General features: G+C 45.6%; 1 protein-coding gene across 2 annotated transcripts in view; it reads right to left on the bottom strand.

Moving 5' to 3' along the window:
• Positions 1 to 13,695, bottom strand: part of DAPK1 (death associated protein kinase 1) — a 132,926-nt gene extending 119,231 nt beyond the window's left edge. The window contains exons 1-2 of one of the 2 annotated variants that reach the window (XM_006263189.3): positions 13,616 to 13,695; positions 13,221 to 13,359 (exon numbers count right to left, since the gene is read on the bottom strand). In XM_006263189.3, the coding sequence (XP_006263251.1) occupies positions 13,221 to 13,282 (62 nt within the window). In that variant the 5' untranslated portion in view covers positions 13,283 to 13,359; positions 13,616 to 13,695. The remainder of the gene's footprint in view (positions 1 to 13,220; positions 13,360 to 13,615) is intronic. The other variant, XM_019478155.1, reaches the window with a different exon arrangement.
• Positions 13,696 to 14,021: the final 326 nt, after the last annotated feature.

Below are 14,021 nucleotides of genomic sequence, written 5' to 3'. Positions count from 1 at the left end.
TGCACTGATAAAAGGAAAAATGACATTAATTGGCTTTTTTTGGCTGATGTGGCCAATGATGTCACCGATAAATGCTGCGTGCAGGCGTGCAGATGCAGCATGTACACGTCCAGGAGTGCAGCCTGGAAGCTTGGAGAGCAGCATCCAGCTAGTAAGTGTGTGGGGAGGAAGGGGCATGGAAGAGGAAAGGGGCATAGGATGGGGCCAGATCATGGCCCCCACGGTAAAGGAGGGAGTGGGGTTGTACAGCCAGGGTTGGGCACGTGATGGAGCTGCAGCTCATCTGTGTGGTGCAAAGATGTGGGGAGTGGGGCGGCTCCTGCTGCTGCGCACACCCCTGGGGGAAGCAAGGGAGGCATACGCCCTTGGGATTTGTGTGCAGGGTGAGGGCAGGCTGCCCACTGCATGCTCAGGACCAGAGGCTACGTCAGCCTCTTCCCGGGGAGGAGGAGGGGATGGGCCCAGGCTGCACTCAGGGTGGGTAGGGGCAGTGCTGGGAGAGGAAGCTTCGGCAAATTTGGGAGTGGCTATAGCCCCCGCCCCGCCATAGTCCTCCTTCCAGCATCACCATTGTCCACCCATCCTGAACACAGCCCAGGTCCCCCCCCCCGGCCCGGAAGAGTCCGGCGCAGCCTCCAGCCCCGAGCATGCAGTGGGTCACCTGCCTTCGCCCTGCACATGAATCCAGGGGGCACATGACCCCATACCTTCCCCAGGGGTGCATGCAGCAGCGGGAGCCATTCCCCTCCCTGCACAAGCCATGGCTCTGTCCTGCATGCCCTGGCTGGACAGCACCTACCCCAGGCCCATTCCCTCCCTCACCACAAGGGCCTCGATCTGCCCTCCCCACTCCTTCCCTTGCCCCGCACCCTTTCCCCCCCAGACTTACCAGCCAGTCACTGCTCTCCAAGCTGCCAGCCTACAAAATCGTCAATCAGATTGGTATCAGCCTATATGGTTGGTTAGTAATCAGCCATCAGTATCAGCCCAAAAAATCTTTATTGGTGCACCCCTAACCATCATCTCATCTTTTCAAAAGAGCTTGAGACTTGTCTGCATCTGAGACGAGCAACTTTGAGTGGGTGTCATCTAAGGATCTATGAAAAATCTGAGGAAACTGCCCAAACAACAGCATTACAACATGCACTAAATGGGCAGTGTTTAAACTGACAACAAAAGAGAAACATGCTGAATGGACCTGGAGTTGGAACATTCCTCTCCACCACTAGACATCTTTTCAAGCATCACACACCACTTTCATCCTATTCCCCGTGTTTCATCCTATTCTACTTACTCTTGGGGCATAGGATTTTATACAAGTAGCAAATGCTGAAGTGGTTAGGAAAACATCCATCCAAGATATTTTTCCAACAAGGAAGAAGTCCATATGGAATCAGCCACTAAATCGTTCCTAAGGTCAATAAAACAACATAGCCTTGACTGATGTTAACACAGGATATTACCCCTTGAGGTTGCAAAAAAAAAAAAAAAAAATTCTTGAAAAAACAGGTTTGTCTACTTCATGAAACTGATAATGTATAAAAGCACATTACGCAACAATTAAATGAAGCCAAGAGGATCTATCCAGTTGTGAATTTCAAGGTCCGGGTGTCATCCTGCCATTTATAGTCTCCTGTTTAAGCATGAAGGGTAATTTAGTATGCAGTCCAAAAGGAGAATATCGACTGCTAGTACCTGAAACAAAACTTACATTCCAAATTTACTACACTACATGATACACTAAGCTCCTGGTGCTCCTTTGTAGCATTAGTCTTGAGAATGTTCTCCCATTCCTGCTCCCACTCACACACACATACTGAACCATTTAAATATACACTTTCCAGGACAACTACATGCTACTATTCATTAAATCAGCAAAATGATAAGCTACATAAGAACATTTAAGTGCCCTAACCACTAACTAGTCTTAGAGTTGCAGAGTTGGTCACCCTGTGCTCACCACTTTCCACCAAAAAGATCATATTCAAGTAACAAATTTAAGTCAGCCACAAGACCAAAGAAAAATAACTGGCCAACTGATTTTTATGGGATGAAAGGTGCTTTTCATTATGGGCTCACATCCATATCTGCCCTACAGAATCCTTGTTTACACTAATGTAGACAGCCAAGCCACAGTATTACTGCGGTTCCCATTTCCAAGTCAACTTCTGCTAAAAGAATCAAGATCAATTTGCCTTATTCATACAGGCTGTCTTATGGGAAGGAAAAGGGGAAGAAGAATCAATAGCTCTACCTGCACATTGAAGAAGAGCAAGAGAACAGAACGGGCCAGGATTAAGAGTTATAGTTTATCTACCACCCTTCCCTCAACCCTCCCAAAGTTACAAACAAGTACTGGCTAAGTACAACCTAACACACTGCACTGTATACAAGTATGTATGGTAAAATCAGCCTCCTCCTCCACTCCCCCAATTGGGGTGTATGTCTTCATTGCGGAAGCCGATTTTCTACACCAGAATTAATGCATGCACTGGCTACCATGTAGTGACCTCCTGTAATGGCTGCCCTGGGCTGTGCTTTTCTCCCAGCCCAGAAAGGAGGGGTAGGATGCACCCTTTAGGGTCACCGTTAGGTTCAAACTATTATAGCTGCTAAGCTGTAGAACTGTAAGTCTGAAGCTGCAGCTAGAGGCTGTGTGATGCCGGAGAGTGGGATCTCCTTTTAGCGTGGGTCCAGCATTTTAGCCCATGCTGTGGCAGTTAAGATATGGGGAAAATGTTTTTTCCTTCATTCTCCCTTCCCAACACAAGGTGCATGTATTATTTGGCAGCGTGTGGTAGGTGAGTATTGTGCGGGCCGGGCACGAACTGGGGCCCTTTGTCGCGCTGCACGCGGGCTGTGGCCGGCAGCCCGGGCACGCCGGGTCAGAGAGGGCGGGCGCCGAGCTAGAATTAGGCACAAACACATAACGGTTGATTTTAAGATTGTTTACTTACACCGAGATGGTCGCGGTGCAGGCTGGAAAACTTGCTTGAGTTGCGGTTACAAACAGAAAACACAAACAATCACGTGGAGTTTGCTAGGCTCCACGCAGACAGAACTCCGGATGTCCAGGACAAGCACGCCTCAAAACTCATCGATACGTCTTATAGAAAGTTACCGCTCGAAGACGGGAAGAGGTGGGCGGTGGATCAGGCCGCCAAACTCCTCTGAATAACACACAGGGCTTCTATGATCCTGCTGCGTACCCAGAGTCCCCACAAGATGGATGTGGAGTCCTCTTCGGCTTGGGCGGAAACTGCTCAAGCCTCTTATACGGCTAGCAGGCCAATCGCTAGCCACCATGTGGGAATAATTTAGCACTAGCCAATAGCAGGACACAAATTTGCATATGAAGAGCAGGAACTCTTTGCACCGTGCATTTCTGTGTTGCAAAGAAAATGCACCCTGCAAAGACAGCTGCAAAGTGGTGGGAACTCTTTCCCTTGCACGCGGGTTCTCTGTACAGCAAAACTCCACCGTGCAACGAAGCTGTAAACCCACGGGGATAATTCTGGTGCCGAAGCACACACAAAAATCAGACCTTTGGGTCATGACAAGTATATACAGTATAATCTAATCTCGACTACAGTGTGCATGCAATACAAACTATTATGCAAGAAGCAGAAACTGAAAACAAAGAAGCCGTCTTTACACCCTTTCAGGGAATCAGGTGTTCTGCCAGTAAATTTGTGAAGCTGCCCGAGTGCCGCCAACGCAGAGAGAGAAAATTCTAGCAACCTAAGACTGTAAGCCCAGCCCCTGTTAGAAACAGCCATATCTCATGATCTCCTTCATATACTAATCATGTATCATCTTAAAATGAGTTTGAATTTAATAAAAAAGGCTATTCTAGAACCTTCTCTTCTAATGGTTTAAAACCTTCTAATTTCCAGTCTAAAGTTGCTTTTGGCCAATAGATATCCATTTGTTCTCATGCCAAATGTGTAGAGATGCACTGAGACATCAGTTCGATATCGGACCATCATTGATATAAAGAAAATCGACTGTATCAGAAATCAGACAGATATGGCTAATAATTTAGCCAATAAATGGCCCATGCATGCGCGCAGCCACAGCGCAGCACGTAGGCAGCAAGGAGCACCGCCAGGGAGCTTGGAGAGCTGCGTGCAGCTGATAAGTCTGGTGTGGTGGAAGGGGAGGGGGGAGGGAAGGGTGTGGGGGCAGATCAAGTCCCTCACAGTGAGGGAAGAGTGGGGCTGGAGCTGGGACAAGTGCTGCCCAGCTGCCAGCTGGGGTGGGACCGGCGCGGGATGGAGCTGTGGCTCGTCCGGCAGCCACTGGTTCGGTGCCTCATCTGGCAGCTCCATACGTCCAGGAGGGCAGGCACGGGGTGGGGGCGGTGGCGTTGTGTCCCCAGATCTGGGCAGGGAGGGGCTGCGCAGGGAGAGTGACAACAATGCAGGGAGGGGAGTTGGGGGGGCTATGGCAAATTCTGGCATGGCTGCAGACCACTCCGTAGGCCCCTCCCAGTGCTGCTGCTGCCAGCCCTGCACATAGTCCCACCCCACCGGAATGAGCCTGCCCAGCCCCATGCAGACCTGGGGGCACACGCCCCTCACCACGCCCTCCTAGAGGAGTGGCGGGAACAGTGGCAGGATCTGTCAAGTGAGCACCGGAGAGCTGCTGAACCAGTAGCTCCCAGACCAGCAGCGCACAGCAGCGGGAGCCACCTCCCCCCGCCCAATAAGCCGCTGCTTGGTTCTGTGCCCACCCCACCCTGGCTGGGCATCACTTGCCCCAGCCCCAGCCCCTGCCCTACTCCCCCCTTACCGGTAGGCCCTTGATCTACCCCCTGCCCACACTTCTTCCCTCCCCGCTCCCCTTCCACCACACCAGACTTACCAGCTGCACACAGCTCTTCAAGCTGCCGGGCTGGTATCGGAAGCTGGATTGGTATTAGCTGAAATGCCTCCTTAAAAATCGTTTATTGGTATCAGCCCCAAAAATCTGTATCGGTGCACCCCTACAAATGTGACCTTTTCATTTAAGCCAGAGCTGGATTCAGATGGTGGAGCTTCTCATGGGCTGGATCTGGGCCTGGTACAAGCACTTTCAGAGCAGCAGGGTGACCAGGGCCGTGTCAACACAACCCTTGTATACCCCCCCCCCCCCCCCCAATCTGCTGATGGCAGCCATGCCCAATGGGGCCCCACTGCCCTGAACTGTGTTACCCCACCCACACTTGCCCTATCCTCTGACTTCCCTGGACTGCCAGGATCCCATGGGCTCTGTAGTCTGAATCTGAACCTTAGATTATGTTTGACACTCCTGACTTAATTAAATGCTTAGCAATGTACTCCTTATTTATGTACAGCAATCATAGCCTCATAAAATAGGCTAAAAGGGACTAAAGCCAAGCTCTGTTCAGTTTGTATAGTGCTATTAAAAGAACTTGTAATCAAACATCTACAAAGAGATATAATGAATCTTTAAAATAAAACAAAAAAAATAAAGTTTCAGTGTGTTACTAATATGCCTATATTTGCATCAACTATATGTCAGAGCCAAAAAACAGAAAAATTAGAAGACAAACAGTTATGTACCCCAGCAAAAAAAGTACAAATTTGCAGACTAAGCCACTTAAAGTGAAGGAACTGAATAACAATTATATTGCCAGTTTTAATTACATTGCATAAGAGACAGATAAAGCAGACATTTTTCTTCAGTGAGAGAAATAAACCAAGCAGAACCAAACAGCTATTTCAAAAATACATCTGCACCTCTCAATACATTTTACAAGGCAATAGATAATCAGTAAGTAGTACTGTACGTTGACAGTCTAATGCAGTCTTACCATCACCAGTTCAAAACCGTAAGTTTTATTATGCACTTTTGAAGAAGAATCCATTTCAAGGCATGGCTTAGAGGGACAGGAAGACACAAGAATAAACAACTCTTCTCATTCCCCCTTCCAATCACGCTTCTTCCACTTCATCCCCCACCTCCTATATATATTTAGGTTACAGTTTCCTTTAAAAAAAAGGGGGGTGGGGTGCAGTCAATGGCTGAGGAGATTACATTTTCTAAGGCTAACTGCACAGTTCACCTATGAAGGGGTTTGCAACTTATGGCTCAAGCCAGTTCTGGCCTGTGAAGAGACTGTATCTGGCCTGCAGCAGTACTCAGTACTACAGGAATCGGCAGTACCTGAGGGGAGACAGGGTTGGGGGAAGGAAATCAGCAGGAAGTGGCAGGTCTCCTTAGGGCCAAGCTCAGTTCATCTGGCCTGCCACTACTAAAAGGTTGTTGACCCCTGACCTATAGCACCTAAAGGGTACCAGTTCTACGACATTACTTGAACTTAATACTTCCCAACTCTCTAAAGATGGCCCCGGCTTATTACTATCACCCATTTTGTTACTGTTTTTAGGTTTCTTAGTCTCCAAACTGCTTTTGTTTCCAGATCCCAGTGATATTACAACTTAATCTTAAAAAAAAAAAAAAAAAAAAATCAAAACTCTGATATGGCAGTTTCGAACTATTACTAGGCAATTCCGATAACTTTAATTGTTGTAGAAAGAAAAGCAACCATTGCAAGTATCTAATGGGAAAATATGTAAGGACACTGCTTGAACAACTTTAGTACATTCGCTTAAGGAAAAAGTAAGGCTCCCAGGTCTCAAGATAAATCATTGAAGGTAAAAGTGTCAGTCGATTTTTTCAAGAATTCTTCTACAGGATTCTAACATTAAAATGCAATATAGTCCTTGAAACAGGCACACAGAAGATGGGCAACCTTTGCCATTTTTGAAAGGAATATGTCTGAAGACTTGCACACAGCATGCGTAACATGAAAAACAAGATCTTTGTCAATAAGGTTATGACAGGCAAGCTAACACTATAGAAATTAATAGTACATATCACACACTCTCCAGAAAGAGTATTTGCACAGCACACTGACTATTCAGAGCTATAAGTATCATACAGGCAGCAAACACTCAACTGCTTGTTCTTTTCCATACTGTAGCACTCTGAAGATACATATATAAACAACTCTACTATCACCACTGATAAGCTATTAGATAAATAGCTGAAGTGCAGTGCACTGTCAGTGGTAATACTGCCTTATTTTAAGAAGTAGAGATGCTGAGCACCATCTGATATCAAAGAGGAGTGAAGGCACTTAGCACTTAAGCATCAGGCCCTTAGCTTCAAAGGGATTTTTAAATGTGAAAAACTTTGTATATGCATTCTTTTCAAGCAAACAAAAACATCTGTAATTGATATTATTCAGAGTATGAGACACTTACTTTTCATTTTTTTTGCCCCAAGGGTTGCTGCTAATTAATGCATTTACCCAAATCCAAGATGACTTTCAATTTAAGATAGCACCCCCAATAATTAGATTTGACACATGGAAAATTTATCAATCCATTAACATTTTCCACATCTAGAATCTAATTATGGGTGGGGAGGAGTCATCTTAAACCCACCTCTGTAGCAGGGCAAGCAGTGGTAGAGGCATTGGGGGGGATAGGGAGAAGGGGAGGATAGGCGGTGGGGAGTCAAGTGGCCTGACCCCTGCCCCTTGTCCCTGAACCCTACAAAATTTGTCCTCCACCCAGCTGCTTGCAAACCCCATGCCTGCCTCGCCCTGATGGTTCCAGTGGCTCCTGCTGCTTGCCCTCACTGGCACCTGCTCCTCCTTTTACCCCTCGCACTTGCCCCCACGTCCCACCCATGCCTGCATCCCCTGATACCTGCCCCTCTTTGCAGTGCCTGCACCCCCCACCCCGCCAAGGACCTGTCCCCCCCATACCACTTACCTTCCCGCCTGCCTACCCCACTATCCCCAGCTCTGGCTAGGGGCAGGTAGAGTGTGACCCCAACCCAGCCACAGAAGAAAACTTCATTTTGGATTCAAGTAAATACTGTAGGTGCCTTTGTATACTTACAAAAACTGAACAAAAACAAAAACTGACAGTATATCTTACACGCTGGCTCATTTTTTAGCAGATGCTTATTGGGCATATGTTACATTTACTGTTATTTGTACTGATTTAAAATAATTATTTTACTAAAAATACTGGACTGGGAACCCTCCCATGCATAGAATACAAGTTTGTATTTTTTAAAATAAGGATATACGTTTGTCAAAAATTGAAATTTCAGTTACTTGACCTCTTTTTCCAAGGCACTGAAGAGCCAAACAATTCTTTAAGTCCACATAGTGAAAAAAAGGCTTTCTAATAAGTTTTTTGGGGAAATGCTCAAAAAAGTAAAACAACCTAAAGGAGGAAGACATTTTTAAAACTGCAATAATTCAGATTCAGTTCATATAAACAGACATGCATCTACTCTATAGCTCTGCGTCTGTGACTAGCTGCTATAATTACGAAAGCAATACTGCTAGTACTGTAAGAACATCCAAAGACCAAATGATTTTGGGAAAGAAAACAGCATTTTGATGAGTCTGTCCTCAAATCAGTAATATTAAAGTTTTTACCAGCGATGTTACTAACTACACTAATAACTGCATGCAATAATCTGGTTTTGCACACAAGCAAAAAGCCTTCAAACTGAATCAAGCTACTGTAAAAGCACTGGAGAAGGGTATTTAAAATGTGACTCTAGGCAGAAGTATTCCAAAGAGAAAAAATTTGCTGCAATTTCATACTAATCTCCACCCCAATAGGAACTGAATCTGCATTGGCCTCATGAAACTTCATGGTTAGGTGACTGTTGCTTATGCAAATGTTGTGAGCAAACACTGCACTAATATATCTTACTTTACATTTGCAAGACAGACCAAAACTTTATGCAATGTAACATTTGCAGTGATTAAGACCATAATTTAATGGATATTTTCTGATAAAGAAAATGTTTGATCTGGATATCTCCCAATATTGTTTTTGTACACACCCACACACACTCAGCACAGAAAACATGTAGACATAAAGGTGTCAAAACAAATCATGTACAGCTGAAACAATTAAGCATGCTCCTAAAACTATTCAGTATCCTCTGTTCTTAGGTTTTCCATAGGATAGAAGAAAATAAAGAAATATACCAGTAAGATAATGACGACTGCTCTGCTGCAAGTGCACTATGGTTGGTTGCAAATAAACTAATCAGTTTGTATTTTTTTTTTATCCAAGGCAGGCTGCTAATTCCTTACGTTTGCTTACAATTTATAGCTGTTTTATGACATACCAAGTTAGTTTATATTGCAACTAGTATAGGAAGCTTAACATCTGACCCAAGTAATTTTTTTAAATGGCCCATCTCATGAAAATAGCACAGCTTTAATTTTTCTTCTTGCTGTGCTATTGTCAGAAAATTTCTAAAAGATGAGAACAAAAGTATTTCACAAGCAAAACCAGAATGCTGGTAAAGTCCTTAATTTCAGATTGAATCAATATGCCTGCAGGCATCTTTAGAGTCCTCTCAAAAGGTAGTTTAGAGGTACTTTATGATCCATATAACTGAGTACACCAGCCTGCACCTGAGCTATTAAGAGCAGTGCTCTTGTTCATTCACTCTGTTTGTTACACAGATTGCCTCTTAGTAAGGGATAAGGGAAAACCAGGCTGGGGTTTGCTACACTAAAGCCTTCAGCATTGCCAAACTAAAGTATTAAATTATGAATCAAGCCTCCAAAACATCATGCAATTGAGTTAAAGTAGGCAGGGGTTGTTTTGCCTTTTGTTTTTTGAGCCTTTGGGGTTCACATTTGCATTTGCCTTTATCTGTAACCATCAGGACTGGCAGCCTATTGAAAAAAAAGCTAAAGCAGAGATTTGCATCTAACTCCAGGAACCTGTACCACACACCAGCTATCTCAAGACTCACAATAAGAGCACTGAGCAGTGGTACAGATCTAGATCTTTGGAACGTGACAGTGAGGACAAGGTTTGGGACAGTTAGTTCTTCCTTTTTTTTTTTTTTTAATTGATGTTCTAAACATATTTTATTGTTTAAACAAAATCCTAACAAAACACTGCAGTTTGCCTTGTCTACAAGGATGTTTTTATACAAACAAATGCAGCTGATGGTGTGGCATGTAGCACCTACCACCTGCATGACCTCTCCTCAGCCAGCCTTGTTTACTGCATGTATTTAACTCTTCAGTTAAGCATTTATAAGGATTCCATTTATTTAACTCAGAAATGTCAAACTGAATATTAAGGAATCATTTACAAGTAGAAAATTAGTGGTTACACAAAACTAAGACAGTAGTGATTTAAAATGGACAACAATGTCAAGTTAGTCACATTTTTAATAAATCCCATTTCTTATTAATAACATATTCACTCATTTCAACTATTTAAAGAATTCAATTTGCTTTTATATTACATATTTATGTTATTCACTTTCTAAATTTCTCTTTCCTTGAGCTCTGCAAGTTGAGTCAGTGTCATTTATAGTTTCACAAGCTGCAATGTTTGGTTTTCAAGTTTTGCAAGGAATTTAAGACTACTGTTTCCCTTGGAAATAAAAAAAAAAAAGTGTTAGAAACTTAAAAAAAAAATATTTAACACAAAAAATTATATTTGAGACCCAGTTTTGTGGGCAGTTTCCTTTTAAAAGGAATAAAAAGACAAGTTTTCCTTTAAAGGTATGTTTATGTGGACAACAAACATTTCTTTACCTGGCAAGTCAGATCTTGTTTTGTCCCTCAAAAGCCTATACAACCAGAACTCAACAGAATACAGCCTCAAAGATTTTATAAAGGTGGTTAATTTTTACCATGACTAGGGAGGGTTCAGTGTGCTTGCACTGAAATAAAGATTAAAATAGTTATGATGTAGATACTGAATTAATATACAATCTTATTTTTTATTAGTCCTGAAGTTTATATCTTAGATCCAGAATACTTACTTGTGTTCTTGCCAAAAACTACAGGAATCAAGTAAAGTGACTTCATTCAGGCAGGCCAAACAAAATATCAACACCATACACACCTAACATTTTGTCTCATATTAGAGAATGCTTTTGTTGTTTTTTTTAACAAAAACAAAAAAAGAGTCAATTTATGACATCATTTGGTTGAGTTACTAATATACAATACACACTTCTAAATCTACAAAAACAACCTGCCACGGAGAATTTAATACAGAGCACAAACTCATGGGGCGTGTCCAGATAAGCATGGGCCCACAGCGTGTGGCACCATACTTCTGTCTGCAGTGCCACACATGCAGCTGTTCCCTGTGCTGCTAATCTGCAGCATTTGGGGGCGGGGGGGGGGGGGGGGTCACGCTGGGAGATCCCCATGTCAAAAAAAACTCCACCACTTAAAAAAGCAGGGTAGCAGCACGCACCACCGGAAACCAGAGCCTGGTCAGCCAGAACCACACTCCAGCTGCTGGCCAGGCTCTGTGCTGCTGGATTGCCGCAGCTGCAGCCCACAGAGGCCCGGAGGACCCCATGTAAGTCTGCTGGGGCCAGTCCAGGCGCTGGCCCCAGCCTCCCCTATCCCAACAGGGGCAACATGCCACATGCCAGAGGACATGTGCACGGCCCTTTCCCAGGGACCAACAGCAGTGGCACAGTCTTATTTGGTTACAGATGCTATAGATAAAGGTACAGGAAGTCTGCACAAGGCAGATATGTGACCATCCGTTCCAGACAGAGATGAGGATAAGACCTAACGCTTACATACTGATTTAAGCCCTGAAACACGAGGTGTAGTAGTTTTCTAAAATACGTTAGCAATACCTTTTATAACTCTAAATATCTTGCATTCCTATGCTTTTGTTGACAGAAGATATAAAGGGATGTACATGGGAGAAAAATAAGTTTGATCCTTTTTTTGAAATTTTAAAGGTAGTCATGTAAAAGTACTTAATCCTAATCACCAGCATATTAGGAGAAATCCTGTGTTTTAAAACAACCTTGCCTTACCCAAGACACACCGATGCCCTTAAAAACAGAACAAATACAGAAGCTCCTTCTAACACATACTATACATCATTTAACATTAAGTAATGAGATGCTTACAGTCCAAAGAACCACTAGCAAATGGTTTGTGATTTTCATTGCAAAGGCATGGCAAATAGAAGAATGTTTAGTAGCAGTTTAGTAGTAATCAGGTGACAATTTTTATGCTGACAAGCGTAAAAGCCACAGCACTTAACCACTATAAATCTTTTGATCTGACTTTTGACTTGGAGGAAACCATTGCACAAAAATACCTTGCAAGTAATTTATCTTCATTAAACTGAAAGCAGGAAAAAAAAATAGACTTCTCCCACCTCTTCAATGACACTACTGAAATCAAAATGGTACACTACCCATAAGAAACCCTACAGCAATATCTTACAATGCAAAAAGGATCTGTGTCATACGACATACCACACTGTCAAAGTTACTGGCTTGACCTAAATCAAAGCACAATAGAAATTCTTTAAATCCCCATTTAAAATCTGAAAGACGCAGCTGCATACATGTACTATACACAGGAGATCAGAAGGCATTACATAGGTTTTTTGAGGATTCTTATTTGCTTACTTTAAAACAGCAAAAAACACCCCCCAACACTTAAAAGTGTTTAAGATAAGATTCTTTCTAGCCCATGCTACAAGAGGAATGAAATCTGCACATACTCTCTAGGCCAGCAATGCCTAGAGATACTTTAAAGGGTGCTGTGCCACACAACTTTAGCACCCTTAGGTGCGCAAATGGGATTCACGAGATAAACCCAGAGATTTCAAATGAGGAACGGTGAACACATCCCGCCCTGCTGAGAGCCAAGTCCTACACAACAGACTTGCTCTATTGTTTCCTGTGCTCCGAAAAAAGGAGTGAAAACTAAGAAATGGCGTTTTCCAAGGAGGGCGTTGGGGGGGGGGGGGGGGGGATGTCTCTGGTCTAAAATAATTAAGCAACCCACGGCTCAAGACCTAGCTTGATAGCATTTGCTCCAGTCTCCCGTAAGATGACGCTGGGACTGAAGAGCCCACGATCCTGTGTGGCACCACCTTATGTCCCTGCCCTTCACCCCTCTGGCACCCAGCTGCCTGGCAAATGGGGAGGACATAGTGAATGCCTTGAGCTCTTGCTGCAGACTGAAGGGAGTTTGTGCCCAAAGAGCTCAATTTGTCCAACTGTTTGAGCTGCTCTCATAAAAGACGCTGCATTTACCCAAAGAACCGTGCCCGCCTGTGCCCTCAGACCAGCCCTGGCTCTCTTGTTGCCCAGTGACAGGTGCCTGCTAGCAAACACAGGGCGGCGGATGCGGACATTGCCCCTACCTGCCCAGCTCCTCGCCCGTCTCGTAGTGCTCGTCCAGGTTCTCCTGCCTGAAGACGGTCATGATCACCGGCGCCCTCAGGCGCTGCCCGCCCGTACCAGCCGCCGCGCCTGGCACCTCATGCCCGCGCCGGGGGCGTCCTGGAAAGAGCCGCGAGAGGAGAAGTCAAGCAGGCGGGGAGAGCCGGGGCAGCCCCAGGGAACAAAGCTGGGGCGGGCAGGAGGGGCGATCCCGGCCTGCGGGCGGCTGCAGGAGCCAGGGCCGAACCTCCCACTCCCGCTCCCGCACACGCCGCCGCCCGCAAGGCACGCAACGCAGCCCAGCCCGCCCTGCCCCGCCCCTGCCTCTGCTTCTGCCCCTGCCCGGGCAGCAACACATCGCCGCCGCCACCCGCACCTCACCGCTCCGCTCCGCAGCGCCCGGGGCCGCGCCGGGAGACTGACTGTGAGCGGCGGCCAATGGGGACGCGCCTGCCGCCGCCCCTGGCTCCGCCCCGCGGAGGGCGGGACTGGGCAGGTGCCGCGCTGGGAGGCGGGCTCCTCCCTCCTGTGGCGGCGGGGGGATGCCGGGAGGTCCGCTCTGCTGAGTGCCGGGCAGGCACCCACCAGAGGCGGAGGGAGATGTTGCCTTGGGCTGTCTAGGGAGACCGTGACTGGGAGCTGCACAATCAGCCCGGCGTCTTGCCACTTCTCCCCCTGCCCTGAGGAGGCCCCTGGCTGGGGAGAGGAAGGAGCGGGTCGCAAAGCACGGGGGCTCTCAACTCTTTTTTGTACCCGGGCCCGTTTGTACACACCAATGTAAA

This window comes from Alligator mississippiensis, chromosome 3 (genome assembly GCF_030867095.1).
Source record: "Alligator mississippiensis isolate rAllMis1 chromosome 3, rAllMis1, whole genome shotgun sequence".
NCBI classification, from domain to species: Eukaryota; Metazoa; Chordata; order Crocodylia; family Alligatoridae; genus Alligator; species Alligator mississippiensis.
The sequence above is the reverse complement of the archived record's forward strand: the minus strand, read 5'-3'. Positions and strand labels throughout refer to the sequence as shown.